At 42.9% G+C, this 21735-nt stretch overlaps 1 protein-coding gene across 10 annotated transcripts in view; it reads right to left on the reverse strand.

The window, feature by feature from the left end:
- ENOX1 (ecto-NOX disulfide-thiol exchanger 1) overlaps positions 1-21735 on the reverse strand; it is a 276927-nt gene that overhangs the window by 46965 nt on the left and 208227 nt on the right. For 8 of the 10 annotated variants that reach the window (XM_083748441.1, XM_083748449.1, XM_083748444.1 and 5 more), the window contains 2 exons: positions 9519-9625; positions 3301-3421 (listed from right to left, as the gene is read on the reverse strand). The exons of the other annotated variants lie outside the window; for them this stretch is intronic. In XM_083748441.1, the coding sequence (XP_083604567.1) occupies positions 3301-3421; positions 9519-9625 (228 nt within the window). The remainder of the gene's footprint in view (positions 1-3300; positions 3422-9518; positions 9626-21735) is intronic. 10 annotated transcript variants of the gene reach the window in all.

The following is a 21735-nucleotide window of genomic DNA, read 5'->3' on the forward strand; positions in this document are numbered from 1 at the left end:
TGAACTGCAGCGATACAGCATAATATTTTTATCATGCCTGAATATTCTTCTGTAGTTAGTTCTACAATGAATATAATCCCATACTTATTTTGTTTCTGCTTGCTTAGGAAGATCAATTTTGCTCTCACTTTTTTTAAAAATATAGTTTTGTTCTGCTTCTCTGCTAGAATATGAAGTGACTGCAAGTATAAAATTAAAAATGAATTCAATTTGAGCCATATGGATGTACCTCATAGAGACCTGTCAAATATACAGTTAAGCTTATCTTAGGGCTCATTCCAGGTCCGTGTCTGAGCATTTCTTCTTCATCTTCTGCCGCTATCATCTCTGGGAAAATCTGCATTTTACTGCTGAATCAGAGCAAACAGCAATCAGGTTTCCGGCGGGCTGCCAACAGGAAAGCAGCAAGGCAAAAAAGAAAAATCTGCTTGGACACAGACCTGGAAGTCCTGGACCTGTGCCTAGAAAGGGCGACACAAAAGGAAGTGTGGATGAGCTCTAATGGTAAAGCGTGTTCTCCATAAAATGAGAGTGCGTGTTGCAGTGTGGGCCGCCAAGCCAGCCCTCTGTTGCCAGGCAGGTTAATGGGTATTGCTTAGTGCAACGATTGGCTGACCGGGTTGCTGGGGCAAATCGCATGTAACAAATTGGGTGGGACGGACCATAGTCTTTAAATATTGAGGCACTCTGCCTTTTGCTTTCTCTTTCGCAGAGTGCATCGGATCACCCGCCCGCCTGCCCTGTGTTGACCTTGCTTTGCCTGTCATGGGGTCGTCTGCTGTTGGTGCAGGGGCCTAGTAGGAATTTTGCTATTTGGCTGATTGGCTGGTGCCATTTGGTTTTTGCCTACTACTTAGCAATTCATCACAACTCGTAAGGTTGCGGTTAGGCATTGGTTATAAAAAGCTGGTGGAGGAGGGGTCAGGATAGCGTGGGCCTGCCCCTCCAATGGTGCTGGAAGGGAATTCTGTTAAAGGAATCCAGGGGCTTGCCACGATTTCGTCCAATCCCTGAAATGGGACCAGGGCCAGCAAGCCTTGGAGAGCTGGTTGGGTGAGCGGTGAGGGACTGATGCTCAGCTCAACTGATCCCCAACATTGTCTTTCCCTTCACTGCCTTCCGATGGAGTTCGGAATGTCAGTTCTGTCCTGGGCAGGGGGACAGATAGTCATAACCAATGTCTAAGCAACCACTCACAGATTTTGTATTTTAATAAAGTTGTGGCCAAAATAGTGCCCAAAACCTTAAACTAAAATGACGTGTGATTTGTGAATTATTTTTGAGGGGTGGCTTGGGGACCTCGACACGCAACTAGGAGAAACAAAAATATAATTTGTTATCTAGGTTTGAAATCTTGGTCATAAAGGAACCAGGCCAAGTAGTCTTCTCTCACATCTGCTTTCAGCTCCCTTAACTTGGTGAGCCAAAACAAAAAAAATTCCTTCCAGTAGCACCTTAAAGACCAACTAAGTCAGTTCTTGGTATGAGCTTTCGTGTGCATGCACACTTCTTCAGATACATGCACACGAAAGCTCATACCAAGAACTGAGTTAGTTGGTCTTTAAGGTGCTACTGGAAGGAATTTTTTTTGTTTTGACTATGGCAGACCAACACGGCTACCTATCTGTAATTGGTGAGCCAAGTATGTTTTAAACTAAGGGAGAGTATTTATTTAGTTTAAATAAAAGTGGGAATCAAGTGATAACTTTCCAATGGGCACTTGCTGATCTTAACCACGTCACCACCATGGACGCCATGCCAAGGGCATGGATTTCAGGTGGGAAACGCAGGGTTATTATTATTATTATTATTAATAGAATCTATATACCTGCTGAGTTAAGATGTTCTCTGAAAAGCCCTGGGCAAATCTCAAACTCTCTGCTTAATCTACTTACAGAAGTATTAGAAGACTAAAGTTCTTCCTAGGAAAGACTAAATGCAAACAACAGAAAATGAATCAGAAAGGCAAAAAAACACTGGAAAAACCCCACCCAGCCCAAAACTCAACACCCACCCCAGCACGAACTACCCAACTGCAGGCATAAGATGCTGGTGGAGAATGCATTGCAAATGAGCCTGAAATGAATGTCTCATTGGAGATTGTTTTTCATTTCGCAAGTTTCAATTGTTGTTTTTAAGCAACAGTGTAATGCCTTGTTTTGCAGGGCAAATGATTGTGCAGAGTAAAATTGTGCAGGGTAAAATGATTGTGCAGAGTGATATATATGCGGATAGGGAGGGAGCAATTGGGCAGGGGTGTGCCGAAATCTCTCCCATGCTTAGCCAACTTGCCATGGGACAATGACTTAAGGCTTCCCGGAGACCCAGTTTACTGGCACACTCTCTTTTTTTTTTTTTTTTTAAATAATTTTTATTACATTTTCCATTTTAACAATCCAATCAAATCACATTAAGTATTCCAAATTATATGAATACATATCACATAGTCCAAATATTCTGCCAAATTATAATTTTTTTGTTGGGGCTTCCCATGCTTCAAGTTCAGTGGGGCTTTAATCATCTTATGTTTCTACTGCCTTGAGTTTCCAATAGTTCCTTCTTTAAATCTTCCTGTTGTTATCCTTCCTAGTTTACTGGCACACCCTCAGCACTCTCCCTTTGGGAGCCTCCCAGTGTTAGAACTCTAATATTGGTTAGTCCAGAACGTCAGAGAAGGTTGTAGGAAGGGAGGCTCTGACATCTGAGAGAGAGCTCCAATCTGTCCTAAGGCAACTCTCCTAGGGAATCACAGAACTGCACTTTTGGACACATCACATATACAGCCCAGCTCTGATTTGAAGGCACAAAATCACTTTCTGGCAAGGAATTGTCTTTTAGGGTAGAAAGATGTAAGGCTCAGTATTGATGCATCTCTCACAAGTCGTTAAGCTGATAACAGGGCAAATGTGCAGGAACCTGAGGAACGATTACCATTAAGGCACTTCCCACAAACATTTCCTCACAAATCAATAGGCTGTCCCAGAGTCCATTTTCTACTTTGCCCTCCTCTTAATTAGCTATATAATCATGCACAAATGTTCTCAGAAAGTGGAATCCTTTACCTGTTGTTTCGACAGACTTTTGCTGAGGGGTAAAAGTCTGGTGCCAGTTTGTATAGCTGAAAGGTCAGGGTTTGACAAATACATTGTGTCCGTCATATTTTCTGGCCTGTGGAAGGTGCAGGTGGCTCCTCTTAACAGTATTAGCACACCACGATTGCAGCAGAAACAGCATTTACAATTTGAATAGATCCCTTTGATATTGCAAGAAACTGTAAAGGTGGGGGTTTTGCAGTTTTACCTGATTCGTCCACTCTTAGTTTTTTACTACTGAGATTGTCAGTGCTGTCCTCATCAGACATTTCCATTTCTTCCTCCCGCCGGATTCCCATGAGCTGTTCACTGTGAGCATTCCTGAGTTCCTAAAAATGACAAAGACCCAAACCTCACTTGGTGAGTTATACTGGTTTCTTGGACAGCTCATCGAATATAAACAGGACAAGACCCTTAAAAAAAAAAGCACTGAAGAATTTAAAAGTGATTTAGATTGAGACACACACACATTGATATGTGGTTTTAAGTGGTAATTTTTCATTTTGTCATTTTATGTTTTGTAATGTGAAATGGCAGTCAGCTAATTGTATTGTTTTTCAAGAAGATATCAAAATGTTACACAAAACAATAATACATCTTAATATAAAAATCAATTATAACATAAACATATAAATACGTTTAAAGCACTTCAGTTAAATGATGAGTAAAAGCTATTTGAATAGTGCTCCTGCCACAAGTATATTGGGCACAAGCCAATCTCTTCAGAGTGACAGATGATGCTCTGTGATGGGCATACACCAGGAGTGCCGTGGGAGGGAAAATTGCTCTATGCCAAATACTTTGCTGCAATTTCAACTTTTGTTCGTTTGTTTGTTTGTGTGTGTGTGTGTGTGTGTGTTGTGCTTGTTCATAGTAACTGACTTTGCTGTCCATCAAACCAAGGGTTCTGGGATTCTGCACCAGAAATCTTAGGATCCTTGGCCAAATAATTAACAATCTGTTCTGAGTTATAAAAGAAGTTAAACAAGTATTGGTACACAGAGTGGGAGAATTCCCACTACCTATTTAGTAAACTGTATCCTAGTCCTCCTGAAGCTTATAGACTTCAGATCCTTGGGATATTAGTTACCAGATTCTGTGTTGAATACTAGGGCCGTATTTGGTAGTTCTGAGCAGTGTGAAAGTTTCCATTGTCTTTTGACAGAAGGTGCTCCAATAAGAGATACTGCCTCGCCTATTTTGTATGCTCTCCATACTGCGGAAGCAGGATCCCACCTTCCACATAATGCATCTCTAAAATTTTGTCCGTATCAGACAGATTATAGTGTGCTGTAAGTAGAAAGATGGAGCCCCTAATCCTCTGCGGAAATGTGTGCATTTATGGAATAAATGTGAGGTTGAACAGCCAATATCGCCGAAAGGGCTTGGAATAAACGCGGGATTGATTGAGCAGAGATGTTGCTGGGAGGAAAGGCTGGCAGGGAATGCAGTCAGCAAATGTATGGCTTTAGAAAAGCTCAGATCACTTTTGTTCTCACAGAAAAGCATAAGAGCATGTGTAATGGCTGCCTTCCTTAACAGCAGCAAAAGGAAGATTGAGGGAATTCTATTTTATCCTAATAATACTGTCAGGTGCAACACAAGGATGCAAGCCCAGTGATTAGTGTAGCACTTTTCAGTCGGCAGACAGCTAATTTTTCTATCAACAAAGAGCCCAATTCCCACAGAGGTGGTCTGAAATCTTTGGAACAAGGAAGAGAAGTCACTTTCAGGGGATAAATGTTACCGAAAGAACATGCTATTTATTCCTTAATGAGAAGCTGAGAGAATTCTTCTGGGAGACGCACCCAGAGTTCATCAATAAATCTAACCCATTATAGTGAAAGGTGTGAGTAGTAATCACCGCAAAGGCTCTGATGTGGATTGATGCATGTTTTACATAAAAATACTTGGATGTTGCAGAATGTTTCTGGCACTGTAAAAACAGAAAGTGGGGGGCCCAAGGAAGGGCTGGGCCAACTGTGGCCCCCCAGCATGGCCAATAGTCAAGGATGTTGTTCAGCTGCAGTCTAACAATATCTGGAAGGCGGCAGCTTAACTATCTCTGCTGCTATGAACCACAGTTGTATTCTAAGATGCACAAACAACAGTCAGAGAGAGTTGTGGAAGGGCGGAATAACGCACCGATATCTGCATCGTGATAGGCATATTGTTAAAACGTATTCTTAAGAATGGATGTGACCGTCATAGGGAACCAGATTCGTTAAGTGCTGGATTCACATAACTACTCAACAAATACTATGTGCCCAAAGAGGAATCAGTCTAGTGAAAATATGAAGCTGTCTTTACACTTAGACAAGTGATCCACTTAGGCAGGGCTGCCTACTCTGACTGGCAACAACAAGTCTCAAACCATGGGCCTTTCTCAAATCTGTGGCCTGTGAGCAGTTAAGTGGATATGAAGGGGAGTGAATATTTTGTATGGTGAGGTTTGCCCTATTCCCGAGTTATGAGCCCTCCCCAAGGGGTTAACAAAATGAAGCTACCTCGTCCTGAATGAGAAAAAATGCTCCGTCTAAACCTGTATTGTCTCCTCGGATGGCAGCAGCTTTCCAAAGTCTTATGTAAGGGTCATTGCTATTCAGAAATTATTTAACTAGAGATGCCAGGTTTTGAACCTGGAATTAGGTAAAGGTAAAGGGACCCCTGACCATTAGGTCCAGTCATGATCGACTCTGGGGTTGTGGTGCTCATCTCGCTTTATTGGCCGAGGGAACCACTTCTGGCAAACCAGAGCAGCGCACAGAAACGCCATTTACCTTCCCGCTGGAGCAGTACCTATTTATCTACTTGTACTTTGACGTGCTTTCGAACTGCTAGGTTGGCAGGAGCAGGGACCGAGCAACGGGAGTTCACCCCGTCACAGGGATTCGAACCGCCGACCTTCTGATCGGCAAGTCCTAGGCTCTGTGGTTTAACCCACAGCGCCACCCGCGTCCCTGAACCTGGAATTACTTGCATGCAAATCATTTGCTCTACATCCCAGGTCAAAGGTATCCTGACAAACAGGTTGGCATTTCCCTGCCACTTAGCAAGCTACTTTTACCACTGCTCAGTTTGTGATATGGTGTTTTGGGAAGGGACATACGACATGTCGAAAGTATGTCCTTGAACCCTAATCAATGCCAGGAAAAAGTCCAATTAGGAGGTAATATATGCGATGAAGTTAGAACAAAAATAAGGAATTATTTAGTGCAGCCGAATACCAAAACAATATGTTGGCATCACATAATTTGAGGTGCTGAATTGAGACCAATGAAGGTTAGTTCCAGATCCCCTCTGGCCATCTGGCTGGGTTGTCAGCTGGGAACCATGTCAATTATGGAACAGTTGGCCACCAGAGGACCACGAAACATTTATGACAAGAAGAAGGGGAAAGCAAAATGAACAGGGTCTCCTCCGATACACCAGAAAGGCAGGAGTCACCTAAAAGAAATGTAAATATTGACTTGGAGAGATTGGCTGTGATGAAAAGATCCCACTGAGCAACTGGAAGGCAGGTTTGTTTGTTGGGTGAGGATCACCACCCCACCTTTCTTCAAACTCCCAGTGCCCTCTGAAAAGCAGAACGTCAGAGATCGCTTCAGAGCAGAAGATAAACTACCAGCTTCCCAAGATGGAAACCCAGTGGCTTTCTGCTCCTGCTGTGGGATCTATGGATCCAAACCACGGGCTCCTCCTAAGGTGCTATCCCCCCCCCAAAAAAAAAACCACACTCTGTATTGCTTTCAGATAACACAGCAACAAAAGACAGGAGAATCATCATTGTTAACTAAGCAAAGATGTTTTGTAGATTTACATTACTCGAAAGACTTTTTCAGTGCATTATGCCGCATGAAAAATTCAGATGCGAACAAATTAATTCCCTCTTGAATATTGCCAATGCAGCTAATATGTAAAACAAACAAACTTCGTAGTTTATATATCTGTGGCAGATTAGAAAAGCAACAACTAGCAGCTTCCAGATTAACAAAATCTGATGCCATTGTTGCCCCTTGTATGAATTCTTAGTGCTACCCTTGCTAATAAATCAAGGCTACCATTATATATGAAGGACCCCATTATGAGGAAGCCATTTGATATGCACCATAACAGCAGAGATAATAAGGGATTCGTTTATTCATTCGTTTGTTGCATCCACTGTTCAATTTAGCATTTGTTAATGGGCACTTAAAATGTTGCCCAAATGATTTAGATCACAGCATAATTTTATTCCTTTTCAAGCTATAAACATGCAACACTTCTTTTGCAAATATATTATAAAATAATTAAATAAACGCATCTTACCTTCTAAACTTTTCTGTTGTTAGGCAAGGAAACATTAAGAGGACTGTGATGTTAATAACTGACATGCTGAACTAACAGAGTGCTAAGCAAATTGATGTATACTAGTCAAAAGATTTAAAGGAGAAGAAACAAAAATTGTGGTACTTACTTTACCAAAAAAAAGTCTCATAGCGTTCTATACTGAATTTAAAGCAAAAAAAAAAGCATGACCATTTAAACAAAGTTTGGTGACAGTGCTGTTTGCTCACAATAGTTCCAGATGTCTTATCCCCTGAAAATACATTTCTACAGGACTCGTTTTTGCAGTCCTAAGTTTATTTGACAGTTATAGTTCAATGGTGCACATGGTTGAACAGGTAAGTTACATTTTTAAACTGAAGACCGTCTTCCTTTCAACAAAGGTGTGAACGTTCTGCGCATGGCTCTCTGTGTGAATGCAGATACGGTCTTTAATTCTTCAATTAATGCCAAGGTTCAATGGGAGACCCACTCATTTCTGTGGCTTTTGGTTTCAGAAAAAATATGCTTAGTCTTACTACATATGATTTTAGTTCGTCTACTTCCCACCCACCCCCCACAAGCAGCCATGCTGCACGTGAACTTGGGTTTCAATAACAAATCATTCTGTACCTATGGGGCTGCCTCTCCTGGTATGCCCTGCAGAGGATCTTAAGGTTCATAAATAACAACACTTTGGAGGTCCCAAGCCTCAAGGAGGTTAGACTGGTTTCAACTAGGGCCAGGGCCTTTTCAGCACTGGCCCCGACATGGTGGAATACTCTGTCACAAGAGACTAGGGCCCTGCGGGATTTGACATCTTTCTGCAGGGCCTGCAAGACGGAGCTGTTATGCCTGGCCTTCAGCTTAAGCCTCACTTTGACCTCTTATATGGGATTTGGTATATAAATTTTTCCTTGGCTTTTTTGCTGGCCCATGTAGGCTTGGATGAATATCTGATGCTTCCTCCCGTTATGGTCTTGATTTACGGGCTACTACTAAAACGAGGCTGCATTTTAAGCTGCATTTTAGGCCGTATTTGAATTAACTGATTGTTGTTGTTGTTTCTATTACGTTTTATTGTAATTCATATTTCGTGTTAGCCGCCCTGAGCCCGGCCCTGACCAGGCAGGGCGGGGTATAAATAAAATTATTAATAATAATAATAATAATAATAATAATAATAATGGAAATGTGGCAGCGGCAGTCCTGAAGGGGGAACCGGGGACGTCCGGCGGTACAGATCTCCTTCCCCTTTTGTTTTGACAGATTGGAGGAGGCTTGGAAGTCGTGGCTGGGCGGCCGTTGCCCAGGAGGTGTGCAGGGCACACGGGTTCTCTGCCAGGCAAGGTGCAAAGCCCTTCTTTTGCACCCTGTGAAACATAAATGCACAGAGTTTTTAAAAAATGGGGCTGCGGCCACCCGCCCACGACTCCTGAGCCTCCTTCAATCAGTCAAAACAAAGGGGGAAGAGGGAGGAGATTGGGGGAGGCTCGGGAGTCGCGGGCGGGTGGCCGTTGCCCAGTTTTTAAAAAAACTCTGCGCATTTATGTTTCACAGGGTACAAAAGAAGGGCTTTGCAACTTTATACAATATTCATGTGTGCTTGGGCCCAGGGTCTTTTGCCTCAACATCCTCACTACTCACTCCTGTTGCTACTCAGCTTCAAAAAAAAAAAAGTGTCCCCGGATTCATTGAAAAGAATCTGGTAATATGGAAAGTAATGAGAAAACTGTTTTGTCACAACACTTTTCAGTAACAGAATAAAATTTCAATATACCTGTAAATTATGGGCAGAGATAAAGCAATAATTTCAAAGTGGCCTGGCTAATTCCATCATTTCAGTGTTTTGGCGTGGTAAATATGCTCCTCCAGGCAGTTCAGGCTTCTTGGAGGAAATAAAACTGTAGTTTTATTTCAACTTACATCATTACAGAGGTGGATGGGACCCACAGATACCCTCTCAAGAGGTTGTATAGCCAGCTCTTAATTACTTTTCTCTAGAACTGCAGCAATTAGATATTGCCGAATGCAACACAACCAACTGGAGACAAACTTGGTTCCCCACTTGCTTTAGTCCAGGCTATGAGATGATGGATAAAAGAGAAGAAATTCACCCACCTCAGAGTGCTTTCGCCAAATGTCTATGTTCTTGCGCTGAGCTTTCGAGAAATGGTCCCAAGCTTTTTGTCTGGTGGAGGCGTTGAAAACGGCCACAATCTGCTCAACTTTGGTGAACAAGGAAGTCAAACAAGACAAGCAATTTATGTTGTGAGCACTAGAGAAAGGCAAAAGCAAAGACACTAGGAGTCTATGGATGATGTCACTGCTGATACGACATCACCGATATCCATCCAATCAAGTGTCTTTCTGTACTTACATTTCAGAATTGTTGGAGATGTCCCCCTTCATGTCTGTCTCCATAACTTAGTCTACACAAATTGTACACAGATTACTGAAAGATAAGCATGCATTTTCTCTGACTTTACTCTAAACAGACGTTGTCCAGGCTGCCGCCTGAGCCTAGGCCACAGAAACCACCTCGTGACATTACCTCTCGCCTGGATGTTACCTGTCCATTTAAATAATGGCTTCTCACTTTTTGTGAGCATCTTACTTAACACAGGAACCAAAGTGATCATTCCACACAACGAAGCTGCACAATGCAGCACTATGAGTTGGATTTAGGGATACACAGATCCGTTAAGAGTTAAATGCGAGGGATATTGGCAGACACGGGGACAGCAGAGCTTTCAAATCATATTTTAATTTTCCAGAGGAGAAACGTTGTGACTGCCAAGCAAATGTGCTGCTGCAAATCAAATTCTGGAATGTCAAACCTGACAACCGGGGGAGCGAAATGATCTCACGGACAAAACTGTGCGTTGCCCTGGGACTTTGGAAGTGAGGTGAAAGACACTCTGGCTTCTACCACAAACCAGGGAAGTTGCATCCCTCCTTCTTCCAGGAAGAACATTATAGCAATAGGCAGACTACCTGTAGCTGACTCCCCATCTGCTGCAGCCAGAAAGAAGGCTCAGCTCCAATTGTCAGTTGCCTGGAGCTGCAGGGAAGCACAGTCTGAGGGCTCCTGGGAGACTTAACACCCTGTTCCCCAAGAAGAACACCAGTAGCAAGGGGGAGACCAACCTGGCTCCATCCATTGGCCAGAGAAGAAGCAGAAATTCCTGCTCACCCCTTGCCAACAGGTGGGCAGAGTTTGTGGCACCAAGTGGAGCCACCTGGCCGGGTGCCACCCACCAGGTAACTGCGGGCTTGGCCAACCCCTGGATGGCGGGCCAATGGGCTGCCGGTGGGGGTGTGGCCTGGGAGTACATTTTGGGTCTCTTCCTTTGTAGGGGGGGAGGGGCCGCAAGGACAGGGTTCATGTGAGGCCTGTTGTCACTGGGACTACAGAGCTGAAGAGAAGTCTGGCCTCATCCATTGGGCAGGGAACTGGTGTTGCTGAGTAGCTTTTAACTTTGCTGCAATGTGTTGCAAGCAGCCTAGGAGATAATTTGATTGCAACACGGAGTAAAAATAAAACAAATAAAACAAAAAAGCAACACTTTTCAGTGTTTGGTACTGTGCATTTAGCTGCTTTAGTGGCCTGTATTTATTTCACAGCTTTATTGACTTAAACTGGAAGTATAGGAAAATATGGAAAGGTTGGCATTAAGGGATCTAGTTTATTAATAAGGAGATTTAGATTCCAGACATAATTCTGTTTTGTCTATCATAAGTGCAAAGAGCACTAAACTTAATCAACAATCTGTGTGTAATTAATTAGTGACAGAAGATTCAAGCAGAAAATATTCCTGAAGATGCAAGGAAATGATATTCTACCATTTTCCGACCGGAAATGTTCAAGTTGGAACATTATGATTCTTCTGCTGAAACTCTTGAACTTTGAAGTTTCTGATTATGAAAATGGCTGAGAGCTCTTTTCTACAGGTGTTAGAATTAATTATAAATACTTCTGTGATCACTCAAAGATTTCAATGCATGAAAGTAGAAAAATAAAATACTGCAGTATTTTAATTACCATAGACAGATGGTTGTTTTTCCATGTTTGCCCTGAAGAGAGTTGCTTGGCAACATGTCGTGGCCAAACTTCTGGTTGTGAAAAAATATGCAATTTTTTCTAATGAAACCAGAATAGTCATCTGCTGAAAAGACAACCCACTAATTCTCAGCTCTGCAGAGAGCAATTTTTAATGCAAATGTTAGTGAGTTCCACTATCTGTGAGAAGTAACTACAAATAGTATTGACCCCACACTATGGAGCTGAATTTAAAACTAGATACCTTGCCTTACCGTATAGAAATGTGCAATTCAACCCATGCCTCAGGCACTAGACCAAAAGAATTTCATTTCCCCCAATTTTTCATATATTAGAATAAATCAACCACAAATCAAACCTTATACAGAATTTTTCAAAAAAATAAAATCATGTGAAAAGGAATTCATTTATGATACATTTTGTCAAATATGAAGTGTGAATCTAAATGCTGAACAAGCATAAGATTACATGTACTTCCACCCGCACGTCTAAGAGGAATGGCCTCTTAGAAGTGAGCCCTACTGACTTCAATGAGACTTGCTCCAAGGAAGCAGCCCCTTGGGTCTCACAGAATTGTGTATGGAACTTAAGCAATGTCCTTCACAACCTGGTTTGGAATTGCCTTCAGGCATGTCAAACATGTTACATGAAACTCAGTGAAGCAAGAGTTCACTGGGAGTCATTCTGGACTCACAGCTGTCCATGGAGGCACAGGTCAAATCCGTGTCCAGGGCAGCTGTTTACCAGCTCCATCTGGTACCCTATCTGCCTGCGGACTGCCTCGCCAGAGTGGTGCATGCTCTAGTTATCTCCCGCTTGGACTACTGCAATGTGCTCTATGTGGGGCTACCTTTGAAGGTGACCCAGAAACTAATCCAGAATGCGGCAGCTAGACTGGTGACTGGGATCGGCCACCGAGGCCATATAACACCGGTCTTGAAAGACCTACATTGGCTCCCAGTACGTTTCCGAGCACAATTCAAAGTGTTGGTGCTGACCTTTAAAGCCCTAAACGGCCTCGGTCCAGTATATCTGAAGGATCGTCTCCTCCCCCATCGTTCTGCCCGGACAATGAGGTCCAGCTCTGAGGGCCTTCTGGTGGTTCCCTCACTGTGAGAAGCCAAGTTACAGGGAACCAGGCAGAGGGCCTTCTCAGTAGTGGCGCCCTCCCTGTGGAACGCCCTCCCACCAGATGTCAAAGAAAAGAACAACTACCAGACTTTTAGAAGACATCTGAAGGCAGCCCTGTTGAGGGAAGCTTTTAATGTTTGATGTATTACAGTATTTTAATATTTTTTTGGAAGCCGCCCAGAGTGGCTGGGGAAGCCCAGCTAGATGGGTGGGGTATGAAGAAGAAGAAGAAGAAGAAGAAGAAGAAGAAGAAGAAGAAGAAGAAGAAGAAGAAGAAGAAGAAGCAGCAGCAGCAGCTCTCTTTGGAGAATGATCAATTTCAAGGTCTGTAGCTGCGTCTAGCACCTTGCCAATGTTACCTGTTGGTGTTGAGGGCACAAACTAACCAGAATGGCTTATGACCAAGCTTGACCTCTACCCAATGCACGGCTCCACCCTCCCAGCCAGTGTAAACATTGGTAGAATCACCTCCAATGGCCTACAGGTGCTTATCAATGCCCTTCTTCATGAAATCTACAAGATTATTGGCAATAACGTCTGATGGTTTTTCTCTCTTTGAGCCTTTCTCTAGAGCAGCCTTTCTCAACCTGCGGTTCCCCAGATGTTGTTGGACTACAGCTCCCATCACCCCTAGCTAGAAAGGCCAGAGCTCAGAGATGATGGGAGTTGGAGTCCAACAATATTTGGGGACCCACAGGTTGAGAATCGCTGCTCTAGAGGGAAGAGGTAGAGAGAGGTATCTTCCACCTGGCTCACAGCACACAGAACAATGCTGTTCTGAGATGATGTGCAGTCATCAAAGAAGATGCTGTCAACTTCACGCTTCTGACAAAGATCATCAAAGTCTTGATCCAGGGGTATCATAACTTTTTCTTGACTTTATTGTGATCAGCTACAAGTCTCTTGCCTTCTTCAGTGATCAAGCCAGCATCCATAAAAGAGGCTGTGATGACGGCAGCTGTAGCACAGAGGCCAACGCTATATCTGATGTTCTGCACAGCAATATTATGTATTTCTATTGCGCTTGCCTTTTTATGGAAGGCGTTCTTGGTTTTCCTAATGCCAATTCATAACTTCCATCATTTCCATCTTGGGCATCAGCTATTTGTTCTCCATTTTTCAGCAGCATAGAAAATTATTTCATTTGATGGCACTGAAGCATCCTGCTTCCTTCCTTCTCTGCTTACATTCAGAAAACCACCTTCTCCCGTCTTCTTGACGCTTGTGCTTTTTGACTTGTCTATTACACTCAGGCAGGTCTGGCAAGCCAATCTGATGTGGTCCAGTAGAAACTGTCTTCTGGCCTTCAGTGAAAGCAAGTTCGTGTGTGTGTGTGTGTGTGTGTGTGTGTGTGTATTTGTAATATGCAATTTAATATAAAATATGCATAATATATAAAAATAAAAAGTATTAATATATAAAATAACTGCAGGTACTTGGCAATCGTTTCTAATGATTTTTATGCAATTTTACAAAAAAAATTCATGAACAAGTTTAAAATTATTAGAAATTCCACAAAAATGTTTAAAAGTCAGTATTTTTATGTAGTTCTTTACCAACCAAAACTAAATTATATTAATTTAACAAAAAAATACTTTGAAATCCCAAGTCAAGTTACAACGCTTTGGCACCTCTCCTTTTTGGAAATTGAAAACTGAAAAATTCAACATGCCCCAGTGTAACAGAACTATCTCATTTGCACTGAGATTCGGAGAGAGTTGGAAATCATGCAAAAGGCTCTTGCAGCGCAGAGAAAATCCCTGCAGCAACCGAAACTGAGGCTTGATTGCAATGAACAGGGGAAGAGACTTACTATTTCTTGTGCTCTGCAAATTTCACTGCCAGTGACAGCCTGCTGGGGGCTGCAGAGCGTCCTTACCAGCACTGACACCTGGTTTAAAGATCATACTAATGCAAACAGAGGCATTAGTCCTGCCTTCATGTAATTTTAATTTGTTTCCCTCTCCGCCACCTCTGCAAGGGCCAATGTTGTTGGCAGTGTTAAACTGGGCCTGGGCCTGGTGGGCATTTTCTAAAGCAGGGGTCAGCAACCTTTTTTAGCCATGGGCCAGTCCACCATCCCTCAGATTATGTAGGGGGGCTGGACTGTTTTGAAGGGGGGGGAGAACGAATTCCTATGCCCCACGAATAACCCAGAGATGCATTTTAAATAAAAGAACACATTCTACTCATGTAAAAACATGCTGATTCCCAGACTGTCCACGGGCCAGATTTAGAAGGCAATTGGGCCGCATCCGGCCCCCGGGCCTTAGGTTGCCTACCCCTGCTCTAAAGGTTTGGCAGGCTGGTAGTTCAGCCTTGCAGGAAGGTACCACGTACTGATGGCTTCACAACATGATATCGACCAGAGCATGAGGGCAACCAAAATGGTCAAAGGCCTGGAAACGATGCCTTATGAGTAACGGCTAAGGGAGCTGGGCATGTTTAGCCTGGAGAAGAGGAGGTTAAGGGGTGATATGATAGCCATGTTCAAATATATAAAAGGATGTCACATAGAGGAGGGAGAAAGGTTGTTTTCTGCTGCTCCAGAGAAGCGGACACGGAGCAATGGATCCAAACTACAAGAAAGAAGATTCCACCTAAACATTAGGAAGAACTTCCTGACAGTAAGAGCTGTTCAACAGTGGAATTTGCTGCCAAGGAGTGTGGTGGAGTCTCCTTCTTTGGAGGTCTTTAAGCAGAGGCTTGACAACCACATGTCAGGAGTGCTCTGATGCTGTTTCCTGCTTGGCAGGGAGTTGGACTCGATGGCCCTTGTGGTCTCTTCCAACTCTATGATTCTATGATTCTATGAACGGAACCGCTCAAGCATTTTGTGTTTGTTTTCACTTCTAAAATCAGATTACGCTATTTTCTGATATTGCTTCAGATACATCCACAGCAAGAGGAATGCTGGCAAATATAACAAATAATCAGAGATCACCGAATGAGCGCATTTGCAGCCTTCTCACGTGGATCCCCCAAGACTGCCGGAAAAAGGCTGCCTCTTATGTTACTGCCTAAGATTTTTGCAAAATGCCCATCATGTTACAGAGAATGATTTTTATAGAACACCCTGCACATCAGCGCTGGGTTGAAAGGGTCTATATCATTATGATTTATTTTCTATTCTAAAGACCACTTTGATCTCTAGCAGCTGTTTCAGTTCCAAACATATCAGAACAATAGCAATATGTGATTTTAATGAAGAACTTCACACAAGGATAAGGAGGAATGAAAAGTTTAAGCAGTTTGCAAGACGTCAGGGTCCAGCCATGCCCTGACTGAGATAAGAGATTGGACACCTTAGTAGATGTCTTGAGGGAACTGCAGACTTTGGCATCTCCCCTGCATTTTAAATGCACACATCACGGCATCGATGCATTGCTTTATTAGCATTTCGCCCTCATGTTGCCAATAAAGCCATCAAGCCTAAAAGAGAAAAAATGGATTCCCCTCGCTCGTTTCCTCAAGTCTTGCTTCACAAGCTGGATTGTGACTCACAGAATATATTGTGTTATGAGGGGGGAAACTGGCATATTTGAAGGAAGCAACACCCGTCTTGAACCAGTAAGAGATCTCAAGGGTTTCTGGGCAAGGAAAACAGTGATGCGCACACGAATGCAAGCTTCAGAAGGGAAAAGGGTATAATGAGTCTTAATGAGAATAGCGGAGGGGCAGCATCGTTCAGCAGAAGTGCTATGCAATAAGCATGGTTAAATATTCATCAACAAGCATCTGTTGATTAATCTAACGTCATATAAAATTTTCATTAGCCAGATGCAACATTTTGTCTCGCTGTCAATAACGGAAGGCAATTTCCCCCTTAAAGTATCCTGAGAAGATAGAAGATGCAAGAATATGTTCTCATGAAAACCACTTTATTTCCTGTAAATTGTATGGATAAATTGAAATACACAACTGTATTGTGAAAGGGTTGTTGGGGGGGGGGGTAGGCAGGCTGTATGCTGAGACATTTCTAATGCCTGGCTACCTGGTGAGCAGTAATGGAACAAAGATGGTGGCTTGGTGCAAATGGGTGGTAGTTAGAAAGACAAAGGCAGCAGTTGAGAAGGGAGATGGGTGAACTAGAAGCTGGAAGAATTATGCAGGCTGGGAAACCAGAGAGAGAGAGAGAGAGAGAGAGAGAGAGAGAGAGAGAGCGCTTTGATTTCTGTTTGAATCCAAGGCTGTGGCAAGAAGCAATGCCCTCTTGGGGGGTGTTAATGATCTTAACCCCTCCATCACAGGCTTAGATTGTATGCATGTGTAAATAAAACCTCCCCTGTATTACCTCACCGTGGTTTGCCACCATTCAGCACCAATGGATAGCTCTAGCAGAGAGGCATTTGAAATAGCCAGCGCCATGTATAGACCAGGCTATGGCAGGTTTCTTGCATTCCTTCAGCAACAGATAACCCCAAATTGATGGAAGCTGCAGCTCTGTCTGGGTGGTTAACTCTACCCCCGCCTTTTCTGGTTAAAAGGAGCCTTGTCCGTTCGCACTTCAATTCTTCCTCCAAGCTGACGAGAGGAACACCTCAGGAAATTTACCAGAAGCGAGTTGGGCTGAGGAAAAGGAACCTTCTGTGACAGAGCACAGGGCCTGCATACCCTTATAACAAGGAAGGAGACGTATCTCTCCTCCAATTTCTTTATATGTGAATGGGGAAGTGAGTGAACAAAAGACGGGTGCCACTGTCAACTCTGGTTTAAACCTAAAGCAAGCCCTTTTCAAGATACCATTGAATGCCACCCCAGTCTCTGAGCAGTGCCAGATTCCAGTGGTTCCAGGTGCTTTCTCAGGGTCTGTGTTTCCTTTGTGATGAGGTACAGCAGGGACGGTGGCGTCTTTAGGATCAATGGTTTATTTACACATATATACAACCTGAGCCAGAGGGTCTTGCTTCTCCCAAGCTCACAGCCTTGGGTTCCAGCAGAAATCAGGCATCTCTCCAACTCTCTCTCTCTCTCTGAAGAGAAGAAGAGTTTGGATCTGATATCCCGCTTTATCACTACCTGAAGGAGCCTGAAAGCGGCTAACATTCTCCTTTCCCTTCCTCCCCCACAACAAACACTCTGTGAGGTGAGTGGGGCTGAGAGACTTCAGAGAAGTGTGACTGGCCCAAGGTCACCCAGCAGCTGCATGTGGAGGAGAAGGGAATCGAACCCGGTTCACCAGATTACGAGTCCACTGCTCTTAACCACTACACCACACTGGCTCCCTCTCTGCCTTCCCAGCCTGTAGCTTTTGTATCCAGCTCACATAATTCAGTTCTCCATTCTGGTCTTTTGTCTTTCTAACTAACAGACAGTTGAGGGAAGGAGACACAGAGCCACTATACTACTTTGCTTTGAGCTCTGACCAAGCCCTGGTCAGAAATGGGGCTCTGATCAGAGAGTGGAGGCCAGCGGTAATGTCAGGACGTAATTCGCCTTGTGAAGTCTCAGGTTCATTTCTCCATGGCAGCCCAGGTTCAGATCCCATGAAAGTGGGGATTTACACTGCCAATCTGATCCTAGTCAGAAGCTGGCGGCTGAGTTCTGAAAAAGCTGAAGCCTGACAACTGAATTGGCAGAAAGAATTATAGCAGTCAAGGTGAGATACGATAATTAATGAGTTGGTGTCTGCAGGCCAGCTTTGGAGCAGAAAGGGTGATGTTTTCCAAAGAACACGGCTTTGCAACAGAGATTATTTGGTGACAGAGTGTGTGGAAATCTTAAGTCCCAAGTCTACAATTATCCACTGGTGAAGTGACACAATATTGCTGTGCAGTCAGCGTTTCTCAATCTCTTGTTGCTTGGCCCAACTTCTAAATTTCCCAACTCTCTGGGAACTAGGTGAATGTGCAGAGATCCATGTGAACACAGCATATGGCTATGAGAATCTGCTGGCATTAGTGGAGGCCAGAGAAAGAAATGGGAGGGAAAGGGTTTTGGTTTGTTAGGGTTTTTTTGTTCTTGCTTTTATCATGCATTTTGTGCTTTCATATTGTATTTTTATGTTGTGAACTGCCCTGAGATCTGTAGATGAAGGGTGGTATACAAATTTAATAAAGAATAATAATAATAATAATAATAATAATAATAATAATAATAATTGCTATCCTTTGGAACCCCTGCAAAACTCACTAAGCCTGCTGCAGGCTGGACCAGGTTGTATGCAATGCAGTTGATTGACAGAAAGAGAGAATGAGGTGGAGAGTGGGGGGGATAGTCAGGAACTCTTGAGTCCCTTCAGCGGACGCTGCTAGCAGAGGGACTCGGGAGCTGTGGCGGTTTCACCAGCAATATACAGTACCGCTAAGTGAAGCTGACATACCGGTTCTGAGCGATACATCGATAGATTGCCCAGGCCTGATGGGTACCCAATGTGATGCACTGTCCAACCCCCCTGTTGGATTTTAAGCAGCAGAGTCAAATAGGGTCACACCATTGGGAAATACCAGTTTTGCCAGGGGGTGGGGGAGAGGAAGTGTTGGACTCATGTGGGGTGCTCCCCCTCCAATGCTCTTTTTCAAGGGAAAGGCTGTCAGGAGGGCTCAATGGACAGAGACCGATGACTACCATTTTTTCTTGGGAATATCCATGCAATTCCATCTACCTAGCAATTGGATCATTACTCAAGTGAGTAAACTGACACTCCTCGGATCTTGCAAAAGCCTATTCTGTAAACCAGGAGCCAGATTTCAACAAGATTTCATGAGATACTGTGCCCTAAAACTGCCAGTGCCCTGCATCCAACAAATAACTGGGAAATTGACGGATAGTTAGCTATTTGGATCGAATACAAATGAGCACCTCGTAAAGTTGAAAGTTATAGAAATCCAGCATGCATATTTATAAAGGCAATAAGCTTTTAGAAGAAAAAACATTGTTTCATCTCTGCTTAGCACCAGTCTGCCCAATATCAGGGTTCTGGCTCACAGACTAACCCACCACTCTAAGATATTTGCATGAACTGTTCTGATCTGTTGATACAGCTTGTTCTCTGCATTGGCTTTTCATGGAATGAGAAAGCACAATGGCAAAGATAGCTCTGTGATATCTGGGGAATACTTTCCCTTCCATCTGCCTCAGACTCCATAACAAAACATGTACAGTCCCATGTTCTGAGGATTGAGATCAATAATTCAGAAGCATCTCCAACCAGAAATGAAGTGGCGGTTCTTGTTACACTTTGGAAGAACAGGATAAAGAGGAAAGAGAGAGGAGTATCGGATGTCCCCAGGAAAATCTTTGGGGAATGCTTTCAACACAAAATGTGCTCCATTTTACAACAAAAACAGTGGGCGGGCGGGTGTCACACAAGGCTTTGAAGACACCCTTCCCAAAAGATAAATCTCAAACTCAGCAAAACCATTAAACTCCCATGTTACGTTAAAAAAAGGGAACAAGAATCTAACACCTAACCAACACACTAAAGAAAGCAGGTAGAGTCTAGATATAAAATGTTTTCGATCTTTATTATTTTGTTCTTATTGTACTTTACTTTATTGTACCCATTCAGCCTAGCTAACAAAGGCCAAGCTCCAAGAAAAGGGGTCTGGTAGAGAAAAACAAATTCTACACTGTTCAAAACCATACCAAGGTTGAAGTTACAGATAATTAACCTAAGAAGGATTAATTACTGATTGCTAAATTAATTAAATACTGATTAGTAAATACATTAACACATATTCATCATTCTTTTGAAAGAAATAATGTATAGGCACTCCCCTTGTCTGCCTATGTCCTTCAGACTATGAGCTTCTTGAGGGCAGGCAACCTTTTAGTAAAACTCTGGAAGATGCCTTACAATGGTGATATTACACTTAATAGGCTTGGGGGGACTTTCAGGGAGGGAAGGTGGCGCACTAGACATCTCTTGTCGACACTCTGCCAACAGAGATAATTATGCGGTGACTAATGATAGCTAAGCTATACTGTATTTACTCAAATCTAATGCTCACCTTTTTTGGCCAAATTATGTTGCGAAAATTAAAGTGGACATTCGATTTGATGGCACATTTACATTCGCCAGCAAATACTCTCTCTTTTTGGTTTCAAGTTTCTGAAAATTGAGGTGCGCATTAGATTTGATGGCGTATTGGGCTCTAGTAAATACGGTAAATCTTGGCTATCACATTTTCTCTGTGGGGGGAACAGTGGAAACAGGGGATTAACCTCTGCTACTCTGAAAAGGCGACTCCATGCTGGGATAACTGAGAAGCTTTGACTGAGCTGATTTGTCTACCAGTTTACTGGATCCAAGCTATTTTCCACATGGTCTAAGTAAAATAAAAGTTGGCTTTAATGTTCATAACTAAAGGGGCAGGAAGTACTTTTTATTACAAAAAAAGAAAAGAATCTGCCAAGAAATTATTCTGATTATTTTTTATGAGGAAGGCCCATTAAGGTTATGGAACTGATTATATTTTACACACACAAACACCTTGGATAATTAATTGTTGCACACAAGGCAGAATTCGTACTCACACTTGCCAATTTATTTATCAGATTTTTCTGCCACCTGGCAATCTATAAGGACCCCCAATATATATAAAATATCATGTTGTTGTTGCTAATAATAATAATTAATAATAATAATAATAATAATAATAATAATAATAATAATAATAATAATAATAATACCACCTGCTCTTCACCAGCAAATCCCTAAGCAGGTTACAACAATTTACAATACAAAACTAAAAACAGTTAAAACAAATCACGTCCACAGGAATCAGGTGAGACCTGCTTTGACAGGTAAACTGGGACGGCTTCCACCTCCTCTGGAATATGGTACCATTTTGTCATAGCATCGCCTGCTTCTGCTCGGGACGTCAGGTCCTTCTACTGTTTGAGGGCAAAGAGAGCAGCTGGGCCTCAGTTGAGATGCTCAGTAAAGGCGGCTGAGCTTTCTGTGGCTTGGATATACTCTTGCTTCCTAGAGCTAGACATCTTTTTATTGTTTGTCTAGTTACAATCCCCTCCCCAAAGAGTGAAAACAAGTGCCACTTCCTACAAGACTCCAAGATGCTATCAGATGAATCTCAATGCAAAAATGATTGGGCTTGCTCACAGCAGGTGACAGAGGAATTGCCCTGTCAGTCTCCTTACATTTCCCATTGCTTCGAGTTTACTGACAAACGACAACAGCAC

This window comes from Podarcis gaigeae, assembly GCF_964106915.1.
Source record: "Podarcis gaigeae genome assembly, chromosome: 7".
In the NCBI taxonomy this organism is placed as follows: domain Eukaryota; kingdom Metazoa; phylum Chordata; class Lepidosauria; order Squamata; family Lacertidae; genus Podarcis; species Podarcis gaigeae.